General features: G+C 39.3%; 1 protein-coding gene across 1 annotated transcript in view; it reads left to right on the top strand.

Moving 5' to 3' along the window:
* grin3bb (glutamate receptor, ionotropic, N-methyl-D-aspartate 3Bb) overlaps positions 1-22,506 on the top strand; it is a 58,387-nt gene that overhangs the window by 16,949 nt on the left and 18,932 nt on the right. The window contains exon 2 of the mRNA XM_088622365.1: positions 21,383-22,005. Coding sequence (XP_088478491.1) covers positions 21,383-22,005 — 623 coding nt within the window. The remainder of the gene's footprint in view (positions 1-21,382; positions 22,006-22,506) is intronic.

The raw sequence follows: 22,506 nt of genomic DNA, 5'->3' as shown, positions 1-22,506 counted from the left end.
ATGATTATCCTTGGTTTTTCATTTCATCTCATGAGTGCGTTTTGAGTGTGTTCTATATCTGAAGATCTGTAAGACTCCCTCTTGTGTACGGACATCTGGGCTCAAACAGAGTAAATAAGAATATAAAAAGCAAGCCTTTTTTTGTGCTGTACTTTCAGGCGAGAAAGAAGAAAGCAAACAAGCATCCATTCTCCCTGTTTTCTGATTAAACCTGAAAAGACGCTTTCCATCTTGACAGCAGGTTCATGCATTCCGATGTGCAGCTAATGGAGCTGATCTAATAATCAGGGTTACGACAGTCAGTGTGGAAAGGGCTGGAATACCAACATTGAGTGGAAAAGCCAACGAAGAAGCACACAAAGTAAATCCAAGGACAGGTGACAGATGCTTTGATAGGATGGAGAGAGTAGGAGATTGATTTGATTGATTAGATAATGTGCTTCCAATATATGGTTGTTGTCTTTATTGAGTTGTATTATTTCTAAGAAATGGTCTCATAACTGTCCTACAATACTGTACCTCCAAGCCCCTTCCTCCATGGAAGAATGAAGGTTGTCCTCCAGCTAGCAGCCTGACAACATCTGCCCTTCTTACAGGGGGCTAATTGAAGCAGTTGACCATAAGATTAATCAGCTCTGAAGAAGACAGATGCAAGCCTGTTTATTGATCTGCTCTGGTTTTCATTTGACTTTTGTTGTGACTTATGATGGTGCTCCGTTCTTCATAGATTTTCCGTTTGCCTTGTAAAAAATAGCATTCTGCATGTGTGTCCTGTCCCATTTACTGAGGTTATTCAAAGACATTGAGACAAACTGTGCCACACATAACTCTGCATTTTGAGTCTGAATGGGTGGGTCCTTTTTTTAGGGATTGTTTTAAATAGGGACTGTCTGTGCATGCAATTCATAAATGAAAATACAACACTATATCAAAATACAGTGTAATAACTGGAATGCTGTCATCATTCAGTGGTTAGTCAGTACTTAGTGGCCACTGAGTCCTAGGTGTACGTCTTTCTGTGAGAGACCTCACCGGGGAAGAGCAGCTCACTTTGGTAAGAACAATTCGAATGCGCTCTGTCAAGCTTAGACGTTTAATTCTTTAATTAAATTTAGATTTAGATATTTTGATATCAATTTACATATTCTGTTAAGCTTCGATATTTTTCTGGGTCATTAAAAACTGACCCCCAAAATGTGATCAAGCCAGTAAAAAGCACGGGGTATAAACATTAAGGAGAAGAAAGAGCAATCAATGGCGATTTACAATATAGAGCACAGCAGCCCTTTAAAAGTAGAGTGTGAATCCTAACTCACTGGAGTGACAGCTGTGGCAGGACTCTCTGTTGCAACCAGCCTTTTTCTGAAAGATCCCCTTGACTGTCTTTGAGGACCCACATGGGCCCCTCTGACACAGCAAAAACCTAGAGGCTCCTGTTATTCTCAAATGTATTCTTGTCCTGTTCCTTTTTTCCATTCAGAGGTGCATTTTGCATGCACATTGCATGTCTTCTTGTACAAAACCATTTTTCCGAAAGCAGTCAGCTGTGGTTTTGAACAGGTGCCCTGTCTGCTCTGTTCCATGAGCTGATTCTCTTCCAAGAAATAATAGAAATCAAGCTCTCCTTGGGGGAAACAGAAAATATTGAATGGCTCTGAAAAAGTTGTGTAAAATAAACAGAATGCCACCGTTAATTTCTTCACAAGCTGCTTTGCCTTCACGTTTAACAATTCTCTTCCACTGCAATCTTATAACGAAGACAAAATATACTTAAACAGGGACAGGCGAATAAGTATAAGGTGTCAGGTTTACACATTCACAAATTGAAGTATTCAATTCCAGTGCCTTACTGGTGTAGTGTTTGCACCACATGTTGGTTTGCCATTTGATTGGATAATGTGAAAGCCATTGTTTTGTTAGTTGAGCACCGCTGATGATGGATGAATCAGACTAAAAGGGCTTGAGGTAAAGAAATAGAGCTATTTAGCAACATGGCTGCCAAATGGAATTGCTAAACAAAAGTTCCGGAGGAGGTGAAATGGTAATCTCACATTTCAGTCTAAATATTTTGCCTGCTGAGCTGCCTATGTGTACATCTTCTTTCCATCCCATCTTTACCCTTTAAGCAGCCTCCCTGGGTCATTCCTCACTGGTGAGGGGGGTTGTTTGCTTTGACCTAAGAGCCAGTGCTCTGATTTCCTCCGCCAGGCAAGTTAGCTCCAAGCATTGGAATAATAAGTATGCTATCTCTGTATATTCGTTATCTTGTCACTTTAATTAGAATTTTAATGATCTACCAAAATTGGCTTTTGACCAGTCCAAACAAACATTTACTAAATCTGGAGAGCTGATGGAGGTGAGTGAGAAAAGTTGTCCAATGCAACATGTTCATGTTGGAAGCTGGGACTTCTTTTTTCTTCCTGGGAAAATGCAGACCTGTATTGCCCAGCAGAGGAAGACTAGTGAGTTACAGGAGTGACAGCTGGTAGTGTCATCAGGAACCAGGTGTAACATCTCAAGTTGATTGGAGAAGGGTGCAGACAGTAGCAGGTTGTGGGGCTCAGTTTCCATCTTGTTGAAAGATGAGGGGTTAACATCCCATCTCCCTTCTTAGCCTACTGAAGCCAAAACTCACTACTGAAGCCAAAACTCCATGGCCACAAAGTGCCAAGCAGGCATGGAGAAGTGAGAGGAGACGATCACCTTTGGGGTAGCAGCTAAACTGGATTAGGGCTCTTTTTGACAGGTGGTTTTTACATTGCTACTAATCAAGAGTGAGAAGAGATGTAGGAAGCGCCTAGATCAGATTACGTAGGTTCTAAGTGACAGGTAAGGGTCTCAGGGGTGGTTTTCATAGATTTGATTTTGATTATGATAAGAAATTGCCTCCTAAGTGGAGGAGATAAGGGGATGACTGTCTACAAGTCCAAGGTCAGTCAGGTCTGCTTTAGAAAAAGCAGCTTATTGTGCCATTGGTGTGGACTAGCACAGCACAGAAATTATTTTACCTCGTAGATGTGGTTCATATGAGGCTCTGTGGGACTCTGCTGATGGCAGACTTTTATTATTAAAATCATTAAAATGTTAAATTCCCTTTTCCTGTCTTTTGCGACTCGTTTTTGAAATATGAATTTGCTAAATTCCCCAAAGGATATGATGAATCTGAACACACAAGCAGTTTTTTTAGAACAAAAATCACCTGGGTTGAAAGAGAAAGACAGGTATCAGTTAAACAGCTGTATAAGCAAGGTCAAAATGTCAAAAGCATAATAATTGACAATACTTTTTTTAATTTAGAGAGATTGCTTCCTTAGCATAGGAAAATCTAGTTGAGTATAAAATAATCACCTTATTCTGACTTTCAATCCATGGACATACTAACCAGGCAGAAACGAAATATGTAATAACTGATTATACAACCCATGGCTCAGGCATTGACTTCAGGGCATAAATCAATTAAATTAGCAAGTGCTTATGTTGAGTTGGTTTAAAAGAAAATCCTGTGTGTGGACGTCCCTAGGGATGCTTGTCATTTTGATAGCTTATCGCACTGATACTAGGCCTTGGCAAGCTTATCACATTCGAAACGAAGAAAAGAAAACAGAATCGAGACAAATTCTCAGTAGCTCTTTAGTTAAATAACTTAATTGCAGCAGATGTTTTATTATTAACAATGTCAGGGAAAACATTGTAGTAAATTATGTAACAATCCCACTTTTCTCTTCTCCGAAAGGCCATCTTAAAGTACAATCTCCACATGAATATGTAAGAAAGATGTGTACCTAATAATCCCATTTGAAAAAAATCTTTCACAAGTGGCCTAATGAGATTGAGTGCATCATATTATCATGTGCTGACATGGGATAAGATTGACCAGGCACGTTGGACAGATCTTCCAACAGAATGGAAGCTTACATCATTTTGACATTCCCAGGCTATTTTGACAAACTGTGTCTGAACCAGGCTCACAAAGACACAAACTCTCTCCTTCGGTATGTTTTGGGGTCGTATAACAAATTTTCACGAAGAAAACCTGTATGTACCATGTTGGCCAATATCAGAAACAGGTGGATTAATCAATTAGTAAATTAAGTAATCACCTATATTTTAAAGGTTTTTCCAAAAATATCTCCAAAATTTGGGTATAATTAGAGGCATCTGAGTACTTTGTTCTCTGGCACAGTTTTGATGAAAAGAATAATATGTCAGACATATTGGGATTAGCAATTCAGGTGGGTAGCTGCGTCAGCATGCGTAGGCTGCAAAAGAACAAGTAATAGGTTTATTCCATGCTATTTAGCTATTATTTATTAATAATGACACAAACAACACAAACGTAAAACATACAAGTTACACTGTTTACAAACTTACAAACAAGGTGTCTCTAAGACCCATGTCCTGACCAACCTGAAAACCCCAGACTGCTACCAAGTATTTCAATCCTATATAAAGCCTACAAAGGCTAACAAAAGAGATAAAAATTGAATCGAGTTCTTTGTCTTTAAAAATATCTTTCAAAACCTAAGTGATACATATTATAGGAAGTTATCTAGGCTAAGCAAAAATGTTAAAATACCAGCATTTAGCTCCAGTCATTTCTTTGTTAAACTCATGAAGAATTAGAGCGTGGTCAGATATAAAGATGGGGAAAAGTACAGTCAATGTCTTGCAAGAGGCAGGAATCAATCAGTAATCAATGTAAGAAAATGGTTTACGCCTGGATGGGAAAAAAGCTCAATCTTTTCCAGGGAGTCACATAACAGAAATAGATCCAGACCTGTAATTTTGCAGACCTTACCCCCTCATCATTCCTTTCACAGCTACTTCATTTGAATAATTCTCCACGGAGATGAGTATAAAGTGCAGAAGCGTAGGGCCTATCAAGGTCAGAGCCACCAAACATTTGAACACTGTAACTGTGAGCATTCCTTAGCATTGTCCATCCAGCCAAGTTCTAACTGCTTCATCTAATTCAGCGTCACGGGGAGCTGGGGTCTGTCCTGCAAGCAACAGAGTACACCCTGGACGGGACTCCAGTCCATTGCAGGGCAGACATACACAATACATAGACACACACAGGGCATATTGTCCCAGAAGCCAATGAACCTAACAGTAGGTTTTTGCACTGAGGGAGCAAACAGGATCACCTGGAGGAAACCCATGCAAATGCAAGGAGAACACACAAACTCTATGCAGATAGCACCCCAGGTGGAATTAAACCCAGGGCACCAGCGCAATACTGCAATGTTAATAGGTTGCACCACTGTGCCTCCCTCTTTAGCATTGTCTTAAACTAGTTCTTAGAGATGCTTTGCAAAACTTTCTTGTACTTGTTTGCAGGCTGTGCACTCCTGGCTCTGCCTCGATTTCTGTTTTTAACCCTTGTTTTGGACAATATAATAAAATGCCCAAAGGTATTTCAGAGCACTGCAGCTGAGCCCAGCTTACTGTTCAAGGAGTAGAGGGAACAGCAATGATCATGCCTGAGAGATGTGTCAGTAAAGCAAGATGCTGTCTGGGCTGTAGTCTGGCCTGGCTCCTGACACCAGCATGTTGTTGTCCTGTAGTACTGGATAGCCTGAGGGCTGTGTGTCCATTAGCTGACAGTGACAGAGGACTCTTCCCTTCTGACGGGACTTCAGAGCCAATGTACAAATGAATCATGGCAGAAACCAGAGGGGATCTGACAGTAACAGTGGCCCCCATCAAAGAAAACCTCATCACAACCGACAGAAAAAGGCACCTTTTGCCATCTCTCAGGAACACAGAAAAATGACTTTGGCAATATCAAATATACCACTGCTTTAACCCACAAAACTTTTCTAAATCTCTAATACAAGTTCCTGTTCCTGTTTCTTGAGATATATATAATGTTATGCAGTTCCAGTAGTACAAAGTAGGGAAAAAGGCATTTCATATCGAATAAGAGACACTGTTCAAAAGACTAACTTATTAATTGCACAAAATAATGTTTAACCGAACCTACAAATCGCATAATTCCTCATACTTTAAACTCTTACCCCTATCCTTTGAAAGCTGGAGATTGTGTGGTCTGGGCTATATGGTCCTAACCAGGAAACAATGAGACTATTCTGTTCACATCTTGCTTTTTGTGTCTGCAGTTTTGGAAAGATTGTTTTAAGGGAAGATACTCTCAGGGTTGACAAAATGTTAAGAAATGTTTTATTACAGGCATTACAGTTTTATAACAGGTTTCTATCAGTGAATCACCGGCAGCACTTGTCAATGTTTATTTCATCCCTCATCTCTATAAAATACACTTATGTCAAAAGATTAATCATTTTCTTAATCCTGAGAGGTTTATGCATTAAGTGATGTTTCCACACAAAGTAAGTCTTGTAAGATGTCTGTTAATTTTGATGGCTTGATTCCTTGTGTTTTGTCCTACTGATTTGGATTTTGTTTATTCTCAGATATTTGCAGAGAACGGCCCCAAAATGTCCCCAGTAGCTTCCCCTTGTTAAAAAACTTGAAACAATGCTAAAATGTTGTGCAAATTCTATTTTCATCTCTGAATGCTGCACTATTTATACTGCATCTTCATAAACCTTCATGCAAAAAACAGCATTTTCCTGATCTCTTATTTCCAGCACTGGATGTTTCTTTCTCTGGAGCTTGCATTTAATTGTGTTAGTTCTGCTCAGAGTCTCTGTATCTTCTCAAAGATCAATGGCATGACTTTTTTTTCAATGGGCCAGTTATGCTTTATCAGTCATATTTTCATCCAAGTGCTTAAATTATTACCTGCAGTGGCAGCAGAGATTATTAAAAGGGATGTGCTGATGCAAACTCACAGAGGATTAAAAAGTGTTTTTTATTGCCTTAATCTCTCTAGAAATCGAGTCAGCTGCCTCTGGACAGCAGCATTCATGCAAAATAAAACCAAGCAAAAGCTGCTACTAATAGAGGACATTTTTGTACAGAATCCATGGGCTATGGCATGATTTGAAATATGAAATAAGAACTGCCCTTGGGAAAAAAAAAATCTTTCTGATCTACCAATGCATCTTTTCTGAAAAGCTTTTTTTTCCTTTGGATCTGGGAAGTGATATATCCTAATGCTGGCAGTTCTGTCTGTTTAATATTTGGATGGTAATTCTTAAACTAAATTTCTAAAAAAAGATTAAGTCCCCCATTGCTTAATCAAGTACTATCAGGGTATCAGGGTAATGCCATAGAGAATATGTTAGATAAGACATTGTGTTTATCAAATATACTGTCTGTATGTTACAGTGCTACAAGCGTATCTCAATTTGACAGAGTCATTAGAGCCACTAGTTAGGAATTGCTGCCACAGCCCAAAGTGTTGTCTGATAGTCTGTCTGCTCTGACCCCTCACAGACCACAATAAAATGAGCAGATGTCATGTGGAATGGGTTAATTGATTAAATAATTTCAATGTTTTTAGTTTTAATTAAAAATCTCTCAAAATCTGTGTGAAAAATCTGTTGAAGGTTAATGGGAACTAATGTAGCGGTGCAGATCTGAAATCTGTAGCTTTGCCAGGTACTGTATGTACTTAATTCACTGGCTATCAGATTCATGCTAATGAGGTCCCCAGACTGTATTAAATTGCTTCTGTTTTAGAATTGGGATATTGAGATATTTAGATACATTTGGCTATCTTGTTATTAATTTTCTGAACTCTTGGTGGTTCTCTGATGCCTAGCTCAGGGATATGGATCATTTTGATTTTCCTCTTTCTGAGTTTTCTGCATCCCGGTTGTATATACCCTGATCAATTTGAGATTCAGACACTGGTAGTAAAGAGCATTTCTGATGTAGAATCCTTTGCCTGTGCTGTAATCCTCTGTGGTAGCATGCATATTTCAACATACACCAAAAGGAAGGCTGATGGTTTAGTAAGAAAAAAATGGTGATCTTTCTAAAGACTGACCTTGCTTTTATACGTATATACAACATGAAAGCTGTGAACTTTTGTGTTCTGGAAAATATTGAAAGTTTGCTGACTTACAGTAAATTACAGCAAATCTGTGGGCTATAATCCAGAGGGTTAATTGCAAGATAATGAAATCTATCCTAGTTAATTTAAAGACAATTAATAATTAAAGGTCATTAATCATGATGTAATACTGTGTCTTCTGACAAAGCACATGTCATATATTACAAATTAGGTGTTTTAGCTTCATCTTCTCCTGGAAGAACCTTAACTAAGGTTAACAATGTCATTTATGTCCAAAAGCAGCATGAATCTCGTTTTCAGTGCTGGTGCATGCCTAAATACAGTACAGTATGAGACAGCTGGAAGCAGTAGAATATAACGACAATAGAAGGCTATTCCATCTGCTTTGTGTGTTTGGTTGCATGATGGCTTCTTGTTTAAAGGGATTGCACCCTGACATTTCTTGAAGGATCTGAGACAATCTGTTTCATCAGAATGGCTGTGCGGCTCGTTGGTGACATTCACACTCCATTTTGTGGAAGATAATTACTTTAGATTTAGATGCAGATTGTTTGGAATTCGTTGGGCGTAATTAGTTTCAAGACCAAATCAATGCAGTCAATGCAAATCAAATCCGTGGAAGATGTATAATCAGTACTCATTGTTAAATCTTCATGTTTGATCTTCCTACTTACAGTACTAGTGAGCTTTGGGTAAGGCTCAGTGAGGAGAACGTGGTGCATTTTTAGTATTGCCAATCACATTTTATAATACCCATCTGATTTTGTCATTGCTAATTGCTAACCATGCAGGAGAGAATGGAGAAATGTAGGGGATTTATGTACATATAAAAAGGAGAAAGAAAATAATAAATAAAGTCAACTTAGTACATCTGAATCTTGGAGATTAAACAAGAGAGATCATTGAGATCATTGAGCCACTAGGGATTACGTGCAAACTGAGGATTCAGGGGCTCATTCCGCTCTGAAACCTTTCTGATGTTCTGAAGAGCAGAATGATTGTAGTGTTGCTATTAAGAGATCCTCTGTGGACAGCATAGCACTTTGTCATTGAAATATCTCTTATGCTTCTGTGTCCTTTTTTAAAATAAAATCCAAGCAAGCGATGCTCTTGAGTTGAATTATTTTTGCTTTCTTCACAGCCACCATAAAGTTAATTGAAATGGCCCCTTGGCATAGTCTTCAAAGACTTGTTAAAAGCGTCTGCAAGACTTTTTATATCTCTTTAGCTCCATGAAGGATGTACAGCACAGTATTGTTTCACTGAACTTTACAGCAGCCCCTTAATCTCAATGCAATCCCCACATGTCTAGTTCAAACTGATAGCGTATGAGGAGATAGTATTGAGCTCTGGTCCTCCTTTGTGACAGTGAAATGAGCTACTTTGTTGAATGGAACTGTGGCCATTCCCTCTGACTCGACAGTTCTTGGTTTCTGCAATTCCAGAGTATGTGGAAATTCCCTTAGGTGCAGTATAACCTCCTTTTATGAGGTGAGCTCAGTTTTGCAGGTAAGCTTTATAGGATTAATCAGTAACATCAATGCCAGCTCATATTGACATGGGCCTTGCAGGAAATGTTTGAGTAGCAGAATAAGTTCTCCTTTCAGTGAAGCTATTGCAGCACTTTGTATAAATGAGATGCCCAATGCACACTGAAGATTAAAGCCGGGTATTTGAATTTTCAGGTTCCAGTACAAATAGCAGTACATTTAGGGTTCCATGATTTTCAGTCTCCATTTATTTAGCTGTAACTGAGTCTTTATTAGATCCTAGTTTAACAAATTATAGCCTTCTGGGGTTGAGTTGTTTATGTAGTCATTGTATTTGTGTTTAATATATGTTACATAGAGAGCAGGCAGGGTTCTATTGAGGAGTGAGACAGTGGGATCTTAAATTCTCTGATAAGTCAATAGTAGAGATGGCATTGGGAATCCCTTCATTGATTCGCCTTGTGAGGGGTGAGAGAAGTTTTTGGCACATCAACTGCCCGAAACACTTGAATGCCATTGGTGTCAGCGACTCAACACTGCCAACCTGAATTATTATACAAACCAGCAGCAGGTAGCCCTGCCTGCTGTCCATTTAGGTAATTCCCTTTCAACAGCTGAGACCTGGAAGGTGCATTTTTCTGTCCAGAGACTCATCCCACTTGGTTGCATCCAGTCTGTAGTTTAAATGTCCAATATACGAACGGGACTTTTATCCTCCTGAAGTATCTGATGCATCAGTCTGTATCAATTTATTCTCTGCTCAGCAGCTGATGCATATAATACCATTTAAATGCATGTTGAATGCAAACACTGAAAAATTGCTTAGTTTTGTGACAAGTGCAAAGTAATGTTAGTCCTTTGTAGTCATCATCGTATTCCTTTAGGCTCAAGGGGCACAGCAGTGAAAGTATAATAAAGTAAGAGCTTCCATTTTAGTAAGAGTATAAAAAGTCTGTGTTGATTGAACCTTGTGGTAAGGTTCTAGTACACTGTACTACATTAAAACTGATTACCCTGAAATCATTCTTAGAAATTCTCCTGATGTTCTTTGCTTCCTTCCTGAAAAATGGTGAAAGAAAATGAGTCATGCACAGTATTAATTTACTTGGCAGTGAATATGTAATTCATTTCTAATAGCCCTTTGGGAATACACAAATTAAAGACAATTTTGTTGTTACAAAAATGTAACAGCAACAATTTGTAATATTAAAATGATGAAAGGATTTTCTTCTATAATGGATTTGGTCTGTACTTTCCTCAGACTTTGCTGTTTGAGAGATTGGTGACATGTGTAGCCAGGTCTTCAATAGATTCAGTAGATCTAAGACCTTTAGATTATACTCATACAATCAATCCTTGCAATAACCTGGAGCTTGAAAAAGATTATTAAAGGTTTAGAATGACACCTCAATGTACTTTGTTATAACCTTACCCAGTAATCCAATAAATCGGACTGGGAAAATTTCCTTACAGGCAATAGCTTAAGTTATTTATAATATTACTTTTGCCTTGCAGCATTAAAAATTCCATCATGTATCTTCATAGTAGGATTATAAACCCATGTTGTGTGAGGAGAATCCTTGAACAGGCTGCCACAAGGGATTTCACATGCAGACATGTTTCATTCATAATAATGTTGAGAATGAAAGTAAATTACAGTAACCTTAACCGGTATTTCATTGGTCTGTGGGAGTGGCAAACTCTTTAATATTCATATTTCTGTACATAAGGGCTCATATTTAATACAATAGAAGTTTCATACAAATATTGAAGAGTATCTTTCAATTTGAATGCCCAGTAATCCATCATGATAGCATTGTTTGGACCATAATGACTGTTTGTGATTTGCTGACTTCAGTAGTGTTATTTCTGGAATCTTTAGCACTTTGATTGAATCTGGTTTCTGACTCATACCCCAGGGGACTCATATATATATATATGAAGCCTGGGGCTGTGCCCTGCCTGTCCTATTTCTAACTCTGCAGTGCAGAGATGCAGTATTTACCAATCTGGTCCCTGCAAAACAGGTAAGTTCTTCTCGGCATAGTTTAATATGCTCAAAAGCAGTTTCAAAAGTCAATGCTTATAGCCACAAAAGTCAGTTCATGTATATTTTTCCATTGATTTCTTTTGAAATGTCCTATTTTGTTTTAGTATTTCCAGAGCAGGAAGTCTTTTCCTTTCTTTATAGCACAGGACACATCACACAAATGCAATGGAAAATGCACACAATTCCAAAGCATCATTTAATTATGGTGCTATTTATGCTGTAGTTTCACTCCTATCTTTCTACTTGACATCTATGGGGAGCAGAGTACTGACCTATATAAATGTCTTCTTTCTTCCATTGTCAAGACACAAACAGAGGCAAAGATTTGCATACCTGCTCTGAGCAGTGGAGTGAGGAAATGTTTCACTCCTCCTTTATTTATATGGAGAGACAACTACAGTATATGATTGTTCTCAGTTCACCACTTTAATATAAATTTCCATTTCATTGATCTGAAATTTCATTTAAAGTGGAGTCTTATTTGCCACAGTGTTTGTTTTTTTGCAGTCATTTGCAAAGTTTATGAGAAAGTTTGTGGGTATTTATTGTATAATATGCATAAAATCATTTTGCTCTGTCTCCCTTCATAGAAATATTATTTGATTCGGAATCTTATTTGCCACAGTTCTATTTTATTGTTGCTTGCAAATCAGTTCCGCAATCAGTGGCCCTTCTCTGCTGCTCAACAAATGTAAATCTTTTGCACATCTTCCTTTTGTCATCCGTGATATTTTTAAGACTCAAAATTGAATGTGCCAGAAATCAAATCATTCATAAATTCAAGCAAATGACAGCCTATACTTTGTGTATGCTTACACTTAATGAATACCTATACTTGCCTGTCCACAACTTTTAAATCATTCCATTTTTGTAAGAGTATTATTTTTGGAGGTGCTATTATGTACAGTAAGCATGACTTTGAGATGTTAATAAAAAACAGTCTGTTATAGAATTATTGTTCATTTTACTGTACCTGCCAACTTTTGGTGTTTTTCATATGCTTGACCAAGTGGAATTTAAAGCCTCAGTCCCCCTGTTAAATGAGATAATCTGTCTGCACAACATATCAGTCAGTCACGGTAATGATGCACTCTACCTGAAGTTTCACACTTTTATTTGTTTCTTCAGATGTAATTGTCTCTCATTATGGTACAGCACCCAAGAGACATTTCAGTTTGTTGGGTAATGTACTTCACACACTGACTGTGTGCAGTCAGAAAAGTGTATTACCTAAATATGAGGCTCTAGTTTACCCTTAAAGCAGATGCTAAGTGGTATCAATCAATGAAGTATGTACATTGGACTTCTGTCTGTGAAACAAGTCTCCCCTCATTTTAGATTTATTCTACAATTGTACATTTATAAACATGTTGGAGTTCAAATGCTTAAAGCATTTGGAGTCTACTAATTTAATTTTATCAGTCATTCATTTCTGATTTGCACCCTGTTTAGGTTAAAAAAGTGCAGATAAAACAAAAAAGTCACTCTTAATAATGTCTTAATAAGAGAACAGATGTTTATTAGTTGTTCTCTTTGAGGACCCCTGAAGAAATAAGTCAAAATGCAAAGCTTTTCACGTTTTCTTGGTTCATGCATAAATTGCATGGCTATCAAAATTAATAGTGCAGTACTCAGGGCAAAAATTGTAATTATGTTTTAAGTCCTTGTCTTTAGTGTTGCAATAATTTGGAATGTGTTAAGCAGTCTGCTCTAATTAATTTAAATAAGCTGTTTTACCAGAATTGTTGTTATTTTCTTAATAGTCAAAGGGTCTAGACCTTTTCTCATTTGTCTCATTTCTCAGTAATTTCAATTCTGAACACAAGGCTTTGGAGACATTTCAATCATCTGTGCATCATGGCAAAAAATATTTTGACTATGATCCATTCTTTTAAGTGTTTTCTGTATTAATACTCTGCATTAAATGTATCTACTTAAACACACATGAAGACAGAAACTAATGTCTGCTATTTTTATAAAGATTCATTTAAAATATATTTAAATTCTGTTAAAATATATTTAGAGGTTGATTTATGTGTGGTTTATAAAGGAAGGACTAGAGGCAATATGATGACAGAAGGACTTCCCAACCAAAGCAGACTAGACTCCTATTTCCTTGGAACTATTGTATAAGGAAATGGATTACAAACCACAGACATCCACTGAATGCATTCAAAGTTCATGGATCTAGTTTCGAAGACTGGCTTGTGCTGGCTGCATTCACACAGCATAAGTAAATGTTTCTGGCAATTCTTACATTTATTTTGTAATGTCATTTGAACTGGAGTGACCCCTTGCTGCAACTCTACAATGACATAATGTACTCGGAAGAAATCCATCATTGCACACATACATCTGTCCTGCAATCTAGTATGAGCCTTTGTTGCATGCATTGCTATACTGTATACTATGTCTTGCTGTCCTAAGCTTCCATTTACTTAGCTGTCCAGTGGGAAACAGATCATATTATACATATTGTGAGGCATGCTTATGGATTTTCAACCAGCAGTCATGGCTAACCTCTGTAAAGGTCGCTTACTGTAGAATACTTACAATTATTTTCTTTTTCCTGTTTTATTGTGTGACCTTTACTAGCAAGCTTGTAGCTATCAGAAACAGTCTGTTTCTCAAGTGGAATGAGCACAGGATAGACCCGTGCTCATTCCAAACATAGACAAATGTGGTTAAAACACTTTCAATTATTGTCAGATACACCATGGTGACAACCACTGATTCAACCCTAATAATTGTTCTGGATTCAGAGCACATTAGTCCTTTCGACTTACCAATAATCAGTTCCACCTGCTGCTATTAACTGGGAGTTTTGTCTTGAGAACATTTTTAAAAAGTTTAAAAATCATATAAACTTTGTTAGAAAAAGGTTAAAATGTCTACAATAGTAACAATATCTGTCCCAAGTCTGTCACAGAGAATTTCTAACACAAATCAAATAAAAAAAATAACTCTTCAGCTCTAGATATGATAAAACAATGTAAGCAGGCTGTCTCACTTGGGGTTTGGCTGAATTGAGAATCCATTGGAACTTGTTTGGAGTTTGTAACTGCTGGTCTTCTGTTACGTGATGGCTCTTTAGAAACAGCTTCTCATTATTTTTACATTAGCCTGTGTACACTAAAATCACCCAGTTTTCCTCTGAAACTCCAGGGTTCCTTTGGTGTGGAATAACTGCCTGTAATGAATAGATAAATATTGTAATTTACATGGCTAATCAGCATGAAAGACTAATAGCTTAGACACATTATGGCATAACAGAAATCTGAACTGAACAAAGGACAAGTGTCTTGGTGACTTTCTGGGACTAACAGATAAATTTTGTTTAATTTGGAAATATGTTTTTTAAGTATGCAGCGCTTTGTAATAAAGGTTATTTCTTGCCTTTTTATCTTTGCATCAGAACGTGAATCTGCTGAAAGGGGTGTTTCTGCATGCAAAGGTCATTTCCTCGCTTGCCGAGTCAGTCTCTCATAGGTTTTCGAAACTGTAATTTTTTTAAAATAAAAGCAGAAAATCCACATCAAACTGTCAAGCTTCCAGTAAACTGACAACATAGCCCTTTGCTGCATGTGGTTCCTTAACTATGTCCTTATATCTGAATATATACTCTAACTTGACTATATTGTATGTGGAGCTGGATATATGGTATAAATTAGAATGGAAATTATTGTTTTAGATTTGGCAATATTTGTGCAGGTCCCTTTCATTACAGCACTGAAATAACTGTGGTGTATTGGAGATAACCACCTCAGGGTCTTTGGGTTTCAAAAAATGAAGTCAATAATGGTGCGTGATTTCCATTTATAGTGTAATTATCTGTGGCAGGCCTTCCTTAACTTGAGCAGCCTGCACCAGGGAAGCAGTTAACGTCCAAGCAAATGAAGAGTCAATACCTGTGTCTTATTCTCTAATAATGGGGTAACAGACGCACATTCTTTTACTGGGTAATGATCTGTGAATAAAAATGAGATTTCTATTATTGTCAGTTTCGCTGTCTGTGAAGGACATTAATCTGCTATAGGCTCTGTTCCCTGTGTCACTGACTTCATTGCATCATTTCCTGTTAGTCAGTCATCGTCAATCAACGTGGTATGTAACTGCATGTTAATTAACGTCACTTAGAGTCATTTCTATCATAAGCACTAATCATTTACCAGTTTATTTAGTATTTTCCTTGCACACTAGAGTCTATGGCAGCGCTGTCAGACTCAGTTCCTGGAAACCGCAGTGCACTCTGATTTAATCTGCAGCCTGAGCTCTCAGTAACATAGTGGGTGTATTTATTTAATTAACTGTAAAAGTGTGGTATGTGTGGCTCTGGGGTGTTAACTAAGTTAAGTAACTGTGCATTTCATGAAGTAATAACTAAGTTAAGTAACTGTGCATTTCATGAAGTAATCAACAGTACTTAATGTGCCTTTAATGAGTAATCAGCAGTAAAAGACCTTAAGCAATGTTGTGTTTATATCTAAGACTAAGTTAATTATTTAATTGATGACTCAGGTTGCAAGAAGAAACAGCACACACTAGCCCCCCCAGGAAGTGAGTTTAACAACCCTGGTTAAGAGTATATCCAGCATTGCCATGACTTTGTGCATATTTGAAATTAAACTACATAAATACAAAATGGTAAAAATTGTGTAAATACTAAGTTTATTGATGACTTTGACATTCTGTGCCTCACCAATAAAATCCAAATACAGAAAAGGAAATGCACAAGATAAAATAAAGGAATCTTTTTGGTCACAAAACAGACAGGACTCTGCTAATACAGTGTTGTAGACCACAGACGTCTCAGCCAGATACGATTTCATTTTCCCAAAACTTCCCAAAATGCAATTTCTTCAAAATATGGTTCTTTGGTTTAAAACGTCTTAACTAATTTCTGCAATAAGCACATGCTTTTGTTGATCATGGGTCAATAAATGTCTAGACTTGAAGCATGTCTAATTCTTTTGTTCCTGATTCTCTGCTACACCATCTGCCTAGAAAGTTTAATAAGAAGAAACTGCTTGGGAGCACAAGTGAGGTTGATGCTGTGATACTTGATGAGTCTTAATTGCCCCCTGCAGTAGTTAATTTGCATGATACAGCAGTTGAACTAAGCAAGAAAATGTGAGTAGTGTGAAAGATAAAAGATCATATAAAAAAGTAGAGAGGAAAATAGCAGTGATCACAAGTCCAAAGTATTAGCCATTAATCTGTGTTTGATAAATTCTACCCCCTGCCATTTATTCAGACTTGCTTTGATATTAATGGCTGTAGATGACTTCCTTATGTTTTGGCTCAACAGTGATGTCATCAGCCTGTGAGGAGCCTGTGAGGAGATGGATTTATTAGGGCTTAGCAAACACATACTGTAGGAGGTGGGGGTCAGAAAAACAAGAGTTGACTTACTTAGATCCAAATTCTGTAATGTGGTTTCTGTCAGTGCCTGGTTGTGCAGCCCATTTCTTTTTGCTGAAAGATGATAGTGGCTCAAATGGCTCTTTGCCAAAAATAAGGCAAAAAGGGTGTAATTCATTCTATATTTAATGGATAGTGAGAAGACCAATGCATGTTCACTCATGAAAGTATTTCCTAAGTTGCTCTCTGGGCCCACAATTTACTGCCGTTATTTTTGTAAGTGAATTTATCCATCAGAAGAACCTTAAAGTTAAGCCTCTCTTCCGCCCTCTTTAAAGTATCTTGGCTCCACTGTTATTAGGCTCCTGTATAAAACTGATTCACATTTCACATCATTCTAGATGTGCAGTAAAGTAATAAAAGAAATACATTAGAGTGGAAGTTTCCTTTTTTCACAGCAGTCTCAAACAAAACTACTTTTCCCTTAAATATAGAACCTTAAAATCAGTTTCTATTAAAGCATTTTAATTTGTTCATATAACTGTAAAGTTCAAGATGGTTTTCACAAATTACTCTGATAAGCATCTCTTAACTTCTTATATAGATTCATGGGGCACACAGAGAAGATCATAGCAACCTAAATGGCTCTTCTAGTAGAAGAAAATGGTAACAGAGAAATTTTCCGCTGCGTTAATGGCAAGACATCAGAACCATAATATGCACAGGTTGTTAGAGCACAGTCTTTTAAAAAAAAATGTTTGTAGCTAATTGATCTGAAATCCTCCGATCAATGAGCTGTTAACAGCCGAATGGGCTCAATGCCCTCTTGTTAGTGACTTTCTTATGTTTTGTTTATTATGTTTTCTATAACCATCTCTGGATTCATTTCCTTGTTAATCTATCTTCCCACTTTAAATGTCAGCTCACTCCTGCATGCCATGACCGAGTCAATTTGAAAGTGTCTCATTCTTCATTCCTCTTATCTCCCTTAAAACGTACAGTAACCAATGGATTTATTAGTCCCTTGCTTCTGAACTGAAGTGGTTTGCTAATTTGTTGAACTGCACTTCTTTGCCAGTGGTAAATGTTTACTCTCTGAAGTTTATTAAATGCCCACATATACTAGTTAAAGGAAGTTGGTGTGAAAAAAACACTCAGACAGAAGGTGATGATATTTACAGACTGCAGCTCTATTTTTTATATTTCTGTTCAATAGAGATTTGGCCTAACCTGCTTAGCTGAGTTCCAGCCTCTTGGCTATAGGATGAGGAGGCTGGGAGCCCACCACGCAGGTGGAGATGGGGTGGAGGAGGGATGTATGAGATGAATGGAGAACACAATCAGAATCGCTTTTATTTGCCAGTACATGTCAGGTACGGCACTTTGCCTTGGTACATTAGGAACCTGCTCAACACAAAACCCACACAGGTGCAAAAGGAGCATTAACATTACTGACATAGTTAAATTGGACAATATACAAAAGATGGGGCAGTCACAACACAGTCACAATACGTGCTCACAGTACGGAACATGTAGACATTACAGTATATATAAGACACAGGCAGGTTCACATTTTACAGGACAGTGCAAATATACGAACAATAGACATTATAGGCAAGTTCAGACTGTGCGAAAGTATGGTCTGAGGAGTGAGTTGCAACTATGTAAACATGTTGGGAAGACGCGACTGTTCTTAAGCCTAAGATATACAAGATGTATGAACTAAGCAGTAAAAATAGTTCAAAATTTTTTTCAGCTGAAATGGGGACTTGTAGGGGGAGGATGCTGGTTAAGCAAGGATATGGCATTGGGAAAGAAACTGTCCAGGTGTCTGTTGGTTTTCGTTTTGATTGCTTTAAAATGTTTTTCCGGAGGGAAGCTTTTGAAATAAATGATGACCAGGGTGGGAGGGATCTGCAGCAATCTTGGTGGCCTGATTCACTGCTCTAGATGTGTAAAGCATGGTGAGGGATGGAAGATTGCAGCCAATCACTTTCTCAGCACACTTGATAATGCACTGCAATTGGTTTTTGGACTGTGCAGTAGCGGAGCCAAACTAGACGATGATAGAAGAAGTAATCACACTTTCAATAACAGGTCTGGAGAAAAGGCAGAAATAGAGAATTTGTAGTTTTTAAATGTGAGGAAATGATGACAGTAATGTCGGCGATTTAGGAAAGAAGTGGCCGATTGAATTTGGCTGCTGTCACCCCATCAGAACCTTCCTCCTTATAAGCTCCATGTGAAAATGTGTCCTGAACCCATCCTGTGATTCTCCTCCTCGGTTGTACTTTGACCCGGTTGTACAGAGCGAACAGTACAGGCCACACCAAACAAATTTTGGCACTTGGCAAAATGGCTTGGGCACATTTCGGCACCAGCGGCGTGTCTCCTGTGGTTAGTCCCCTCTCTGACACGTTTTCTGGAAATACAGGGTGACACCGAGGATTTTGACCAGAATGTTAAACAGCAGCTGATTATTTAAACCTGACAGGCATGATAAAGAGGAGCCGTGCCTCTCTGGCTGGGAGACAGACAGGAGCTGAATGAGAATGCAGCTAAGAAAGGCTTTTCAATACCCTGGAGAAGGCAGGGATTTGTACTGGAGATGGTGGCTGTAATTTGGGCTGGAGTTCTCCCCTTGTGTGCTAAATTAGACTGTCGCAATTATGTTTTTCTTATAGTTATAACACAAGTACTTGCTCCTAAACCCCCACCTCCCTCCCCCTTAGAAAACACATTGCAAGTCTGTTCCTTTCCCTTTGAATAGAACCCTAGATTTTGCCATTCTCAAGTCGAGCTGTAATGCCTATAGCGTACAGGAAAGCATCTGTTGTAATGGCCAATACTTTAATTGTTAAAATGATTGGACAAACTTTCACCACAGAGCGATGATATTGAATAAGAACAAAAGAGATGCAGGCAGGGTGAGCACAAAATATTGCAGAACCACTTCAGGGAAAGGGAGGTCTCGAGGAGAACAACACATTAGCTAAATTCTGCTCACACCAGGGAGCGTGCTTCCTGCCTGACTCCAGAGAGGGCTGCTGGTAACCCCTGCTGTGTCCAAACACATCTCTTCATGGAGACCTTAACTGAAATTCAGGAGGGATGACGTCAAATGAGCCATTTTCACCCTGGCTGTTCTAAATCGTAATCATTTTTTATCTCATTCCCCAAAAGCTTCAAATAACATAAATCAGCTCTTCTTTTTGCACTCAACCCCTGCTTTCCTGCCCCACGCTATTTCCTTCTGGTTGATAGCTGCCTCTGGTTGAACTCTTCACTCTGCACTGGGTTCCAGCTTCTTCGTCCTGTGACCTGGGGTTGAGCTGTACCTTGTTGTACCGAATTACTCAAACATCCACAAATGCATGTAATTCTTGGGTGCTGTTATTCCTCGCCAGCTGCCACATACTGGCTCTGTTTATGGATGAGCACTGCTGGCTTGTTCTCTTTAGCAACATTTCAGCTTTGGCTCAAGTCGTTCACAATACTGCCATGTTCAGTGCAGTGACGCCGTGAAGATGGGACCCAATCTCATCACACCAGGTGACATATTCAGCAGTTTTTTGCTTGTTTTGATTTATTTTGCTCTCTCTTCTGTGTCCATTTAATGTTTTTTACTCTTCTGTGTCGAAGAGATAATAAACTATATCATACGGAATTTCCACCTGACAAGAATAACAGAGATCTAAACTGCTCTAAGATGTGAAAGACAAATACTAGCCAGATACAATTATAATAACTTCCAGACAGACAATTAATATCAATTACTGTTCCAAACCACCTGACAATGAAACCTCGATTGAAATTAACAAGTTGTCAGTGCGGGTTATTATAATTGGCCCCATCCTTGTCCCTGGTTATATTGAAAAGGAAATGTCTTTGAACAGGTTCAGGATTCCCTGGGTAACCACAACATGCCCTGATTTTGAATTGTTACAGGTGAATGATTTCTTTCTCCATCAAGTTTTTAAAATGGTCTGTGATAAAATCCTGCTTTTACTTGATCATAAATGCTCTGATCCCAAAGAACTATCTGCAAAACCTGAGTCTTAGCTAAGTGATTGCCCAGCTTATATGGAGCGGTTAAACATTTTGAAACGTCTCTGAAACTAAACTGTTGACACTGTTGCCCTGATTTTTTTTAGCAGTTTGTTGATTACTGCAGTGAACCTCTTGGATGATGTCATCATAATAAATCATCTTTACACTTTCAAAAGCGCTTCTTTGGACACTCAACTAATGGGGATCCCCTCCACTGCCAATGTGTAGCCCCTACCTGGATGATGCGACGGCAGCGGGAGTGCACCAGTCCGCTCCCCACACACCAGTTCTCAGTGGGGAGGAGAGCAGAGTGATATATTCATAGATCAGGAGAGCTATCGGAACTGAAGAGGGAGTCAGGGTCCAGTATTGCCAGCCTCTGTCCTGCCCTGTGTGTAATTCAGCAGAGGCTGTGAAGCCCAGAGGTGTAGGCCGTGCTCCCTCTTCATGCTGTCTCGCGCTCTCCCCCTCCCCCTGTTTCTGCAGAACCCGTTCCACCTGCAGATGCTGACCCGGAGCCCCCCCTCCGCCCTGGCGGAGCTGCTGCTGACGGTGCTGCAGACCAGCGGCTGGCAGGAGGGCACCACGGTCCTGTGCCGCGGCTGGGAGCAGACGGGCGTGCTGGAGGTGCTGCAGCTGCAGAGCCGGCCGGGGGCCCGCTGGCACCTGCGGGCGGCGCTCAACCTGACGGGCACCGCGGAGGAGGAGGAGGGCGCGGTGGCGCACTTCCTGTCCCTGCACTTCCGCCAAACCAAGCCCCCCCCGGCCTCGGTGCTGCTGTTCGGCGCCGACCCCCAGTGCGCCGCCACGGTCCTCAGCAGTGCTCAGGACCTCGGGCTGACCCTGCCCACCGTACACTGGCTCCTGGGGTACCCGCTGAGCCCCGACGCCCTCCACACCATCGGGCTGCCCCTCGGCCTGCTGGCCTACGGGGAGGTTGACCGGAAACCGCTGGACTTCTACATTATCGATGCCTTGGAGCTCATTGGGAGAGCAGTGTCCGCCGCCACGAGACTCCGCCCAGAGCTTGCCCTCATCCAGGACATGGTCAACTGCTATGACAAGACTGGGAAAAAGGGGTCACTCTCCTCGGGCCAGTACTTATCCAGGTAACCTGGTGAAAATCCACATGAGCAATTGCTCTTTGAGATTAGCCAATCAGAGGAGGCTGTTTTTTGGGGGGGGCATAGGGATATACTTTTTACTGAGCTGTAGAATGTGCTGACATGATGCACCAAAGGTTCTCGTTATTTTCAAGGCAAGGACCAGAGATCATTTTGACAAAGGCTTGACATGGGGACAACATAGCCAGAGATGTAAGAATTTGGAGTCAAGATGAACTCTGAAACATTCAGAACATTAAGCCTTTTTTAGTGCTCTGCAACTACAAACATAGCCATTCAAACATAACAGAATGTTATAGCCATAGCCAGGCTTTAAACTGGAGAAGGCCTGTGGTTTTGGCTCAGGTATTTTTAGTAAAAGTCGTGGGCAGACCATGGGAAAGTAACATGAATGGGTGTCAATAGGTTTTGTTACATCTGTACAGCAGTTTTTAAATATAACTTTAAACAACAGAATGTGATTTTAAATACTTACAAGATTAAGTG

This window comes from Lepisosteus platostomus, chromosome 27 (genome assembly GCF_059453375.1).
Source record: "Lepisosteus platostomus isolate fLepPlt1 chromosome 27, fLepPlt1.hap1, whole genome shotgun sequence".
Lineage (NCBI taxonomy): Eukaryota > Metazoa > Chordata > Actinopteri > Semionotiformes > Lepisosteidae > Lepisosteus > Lepisosteus platostomus.
Note: the sequence above shows the minus strand (reverse complement) of the source record. Positions and strands in the feature narration are given on the sequence as shown.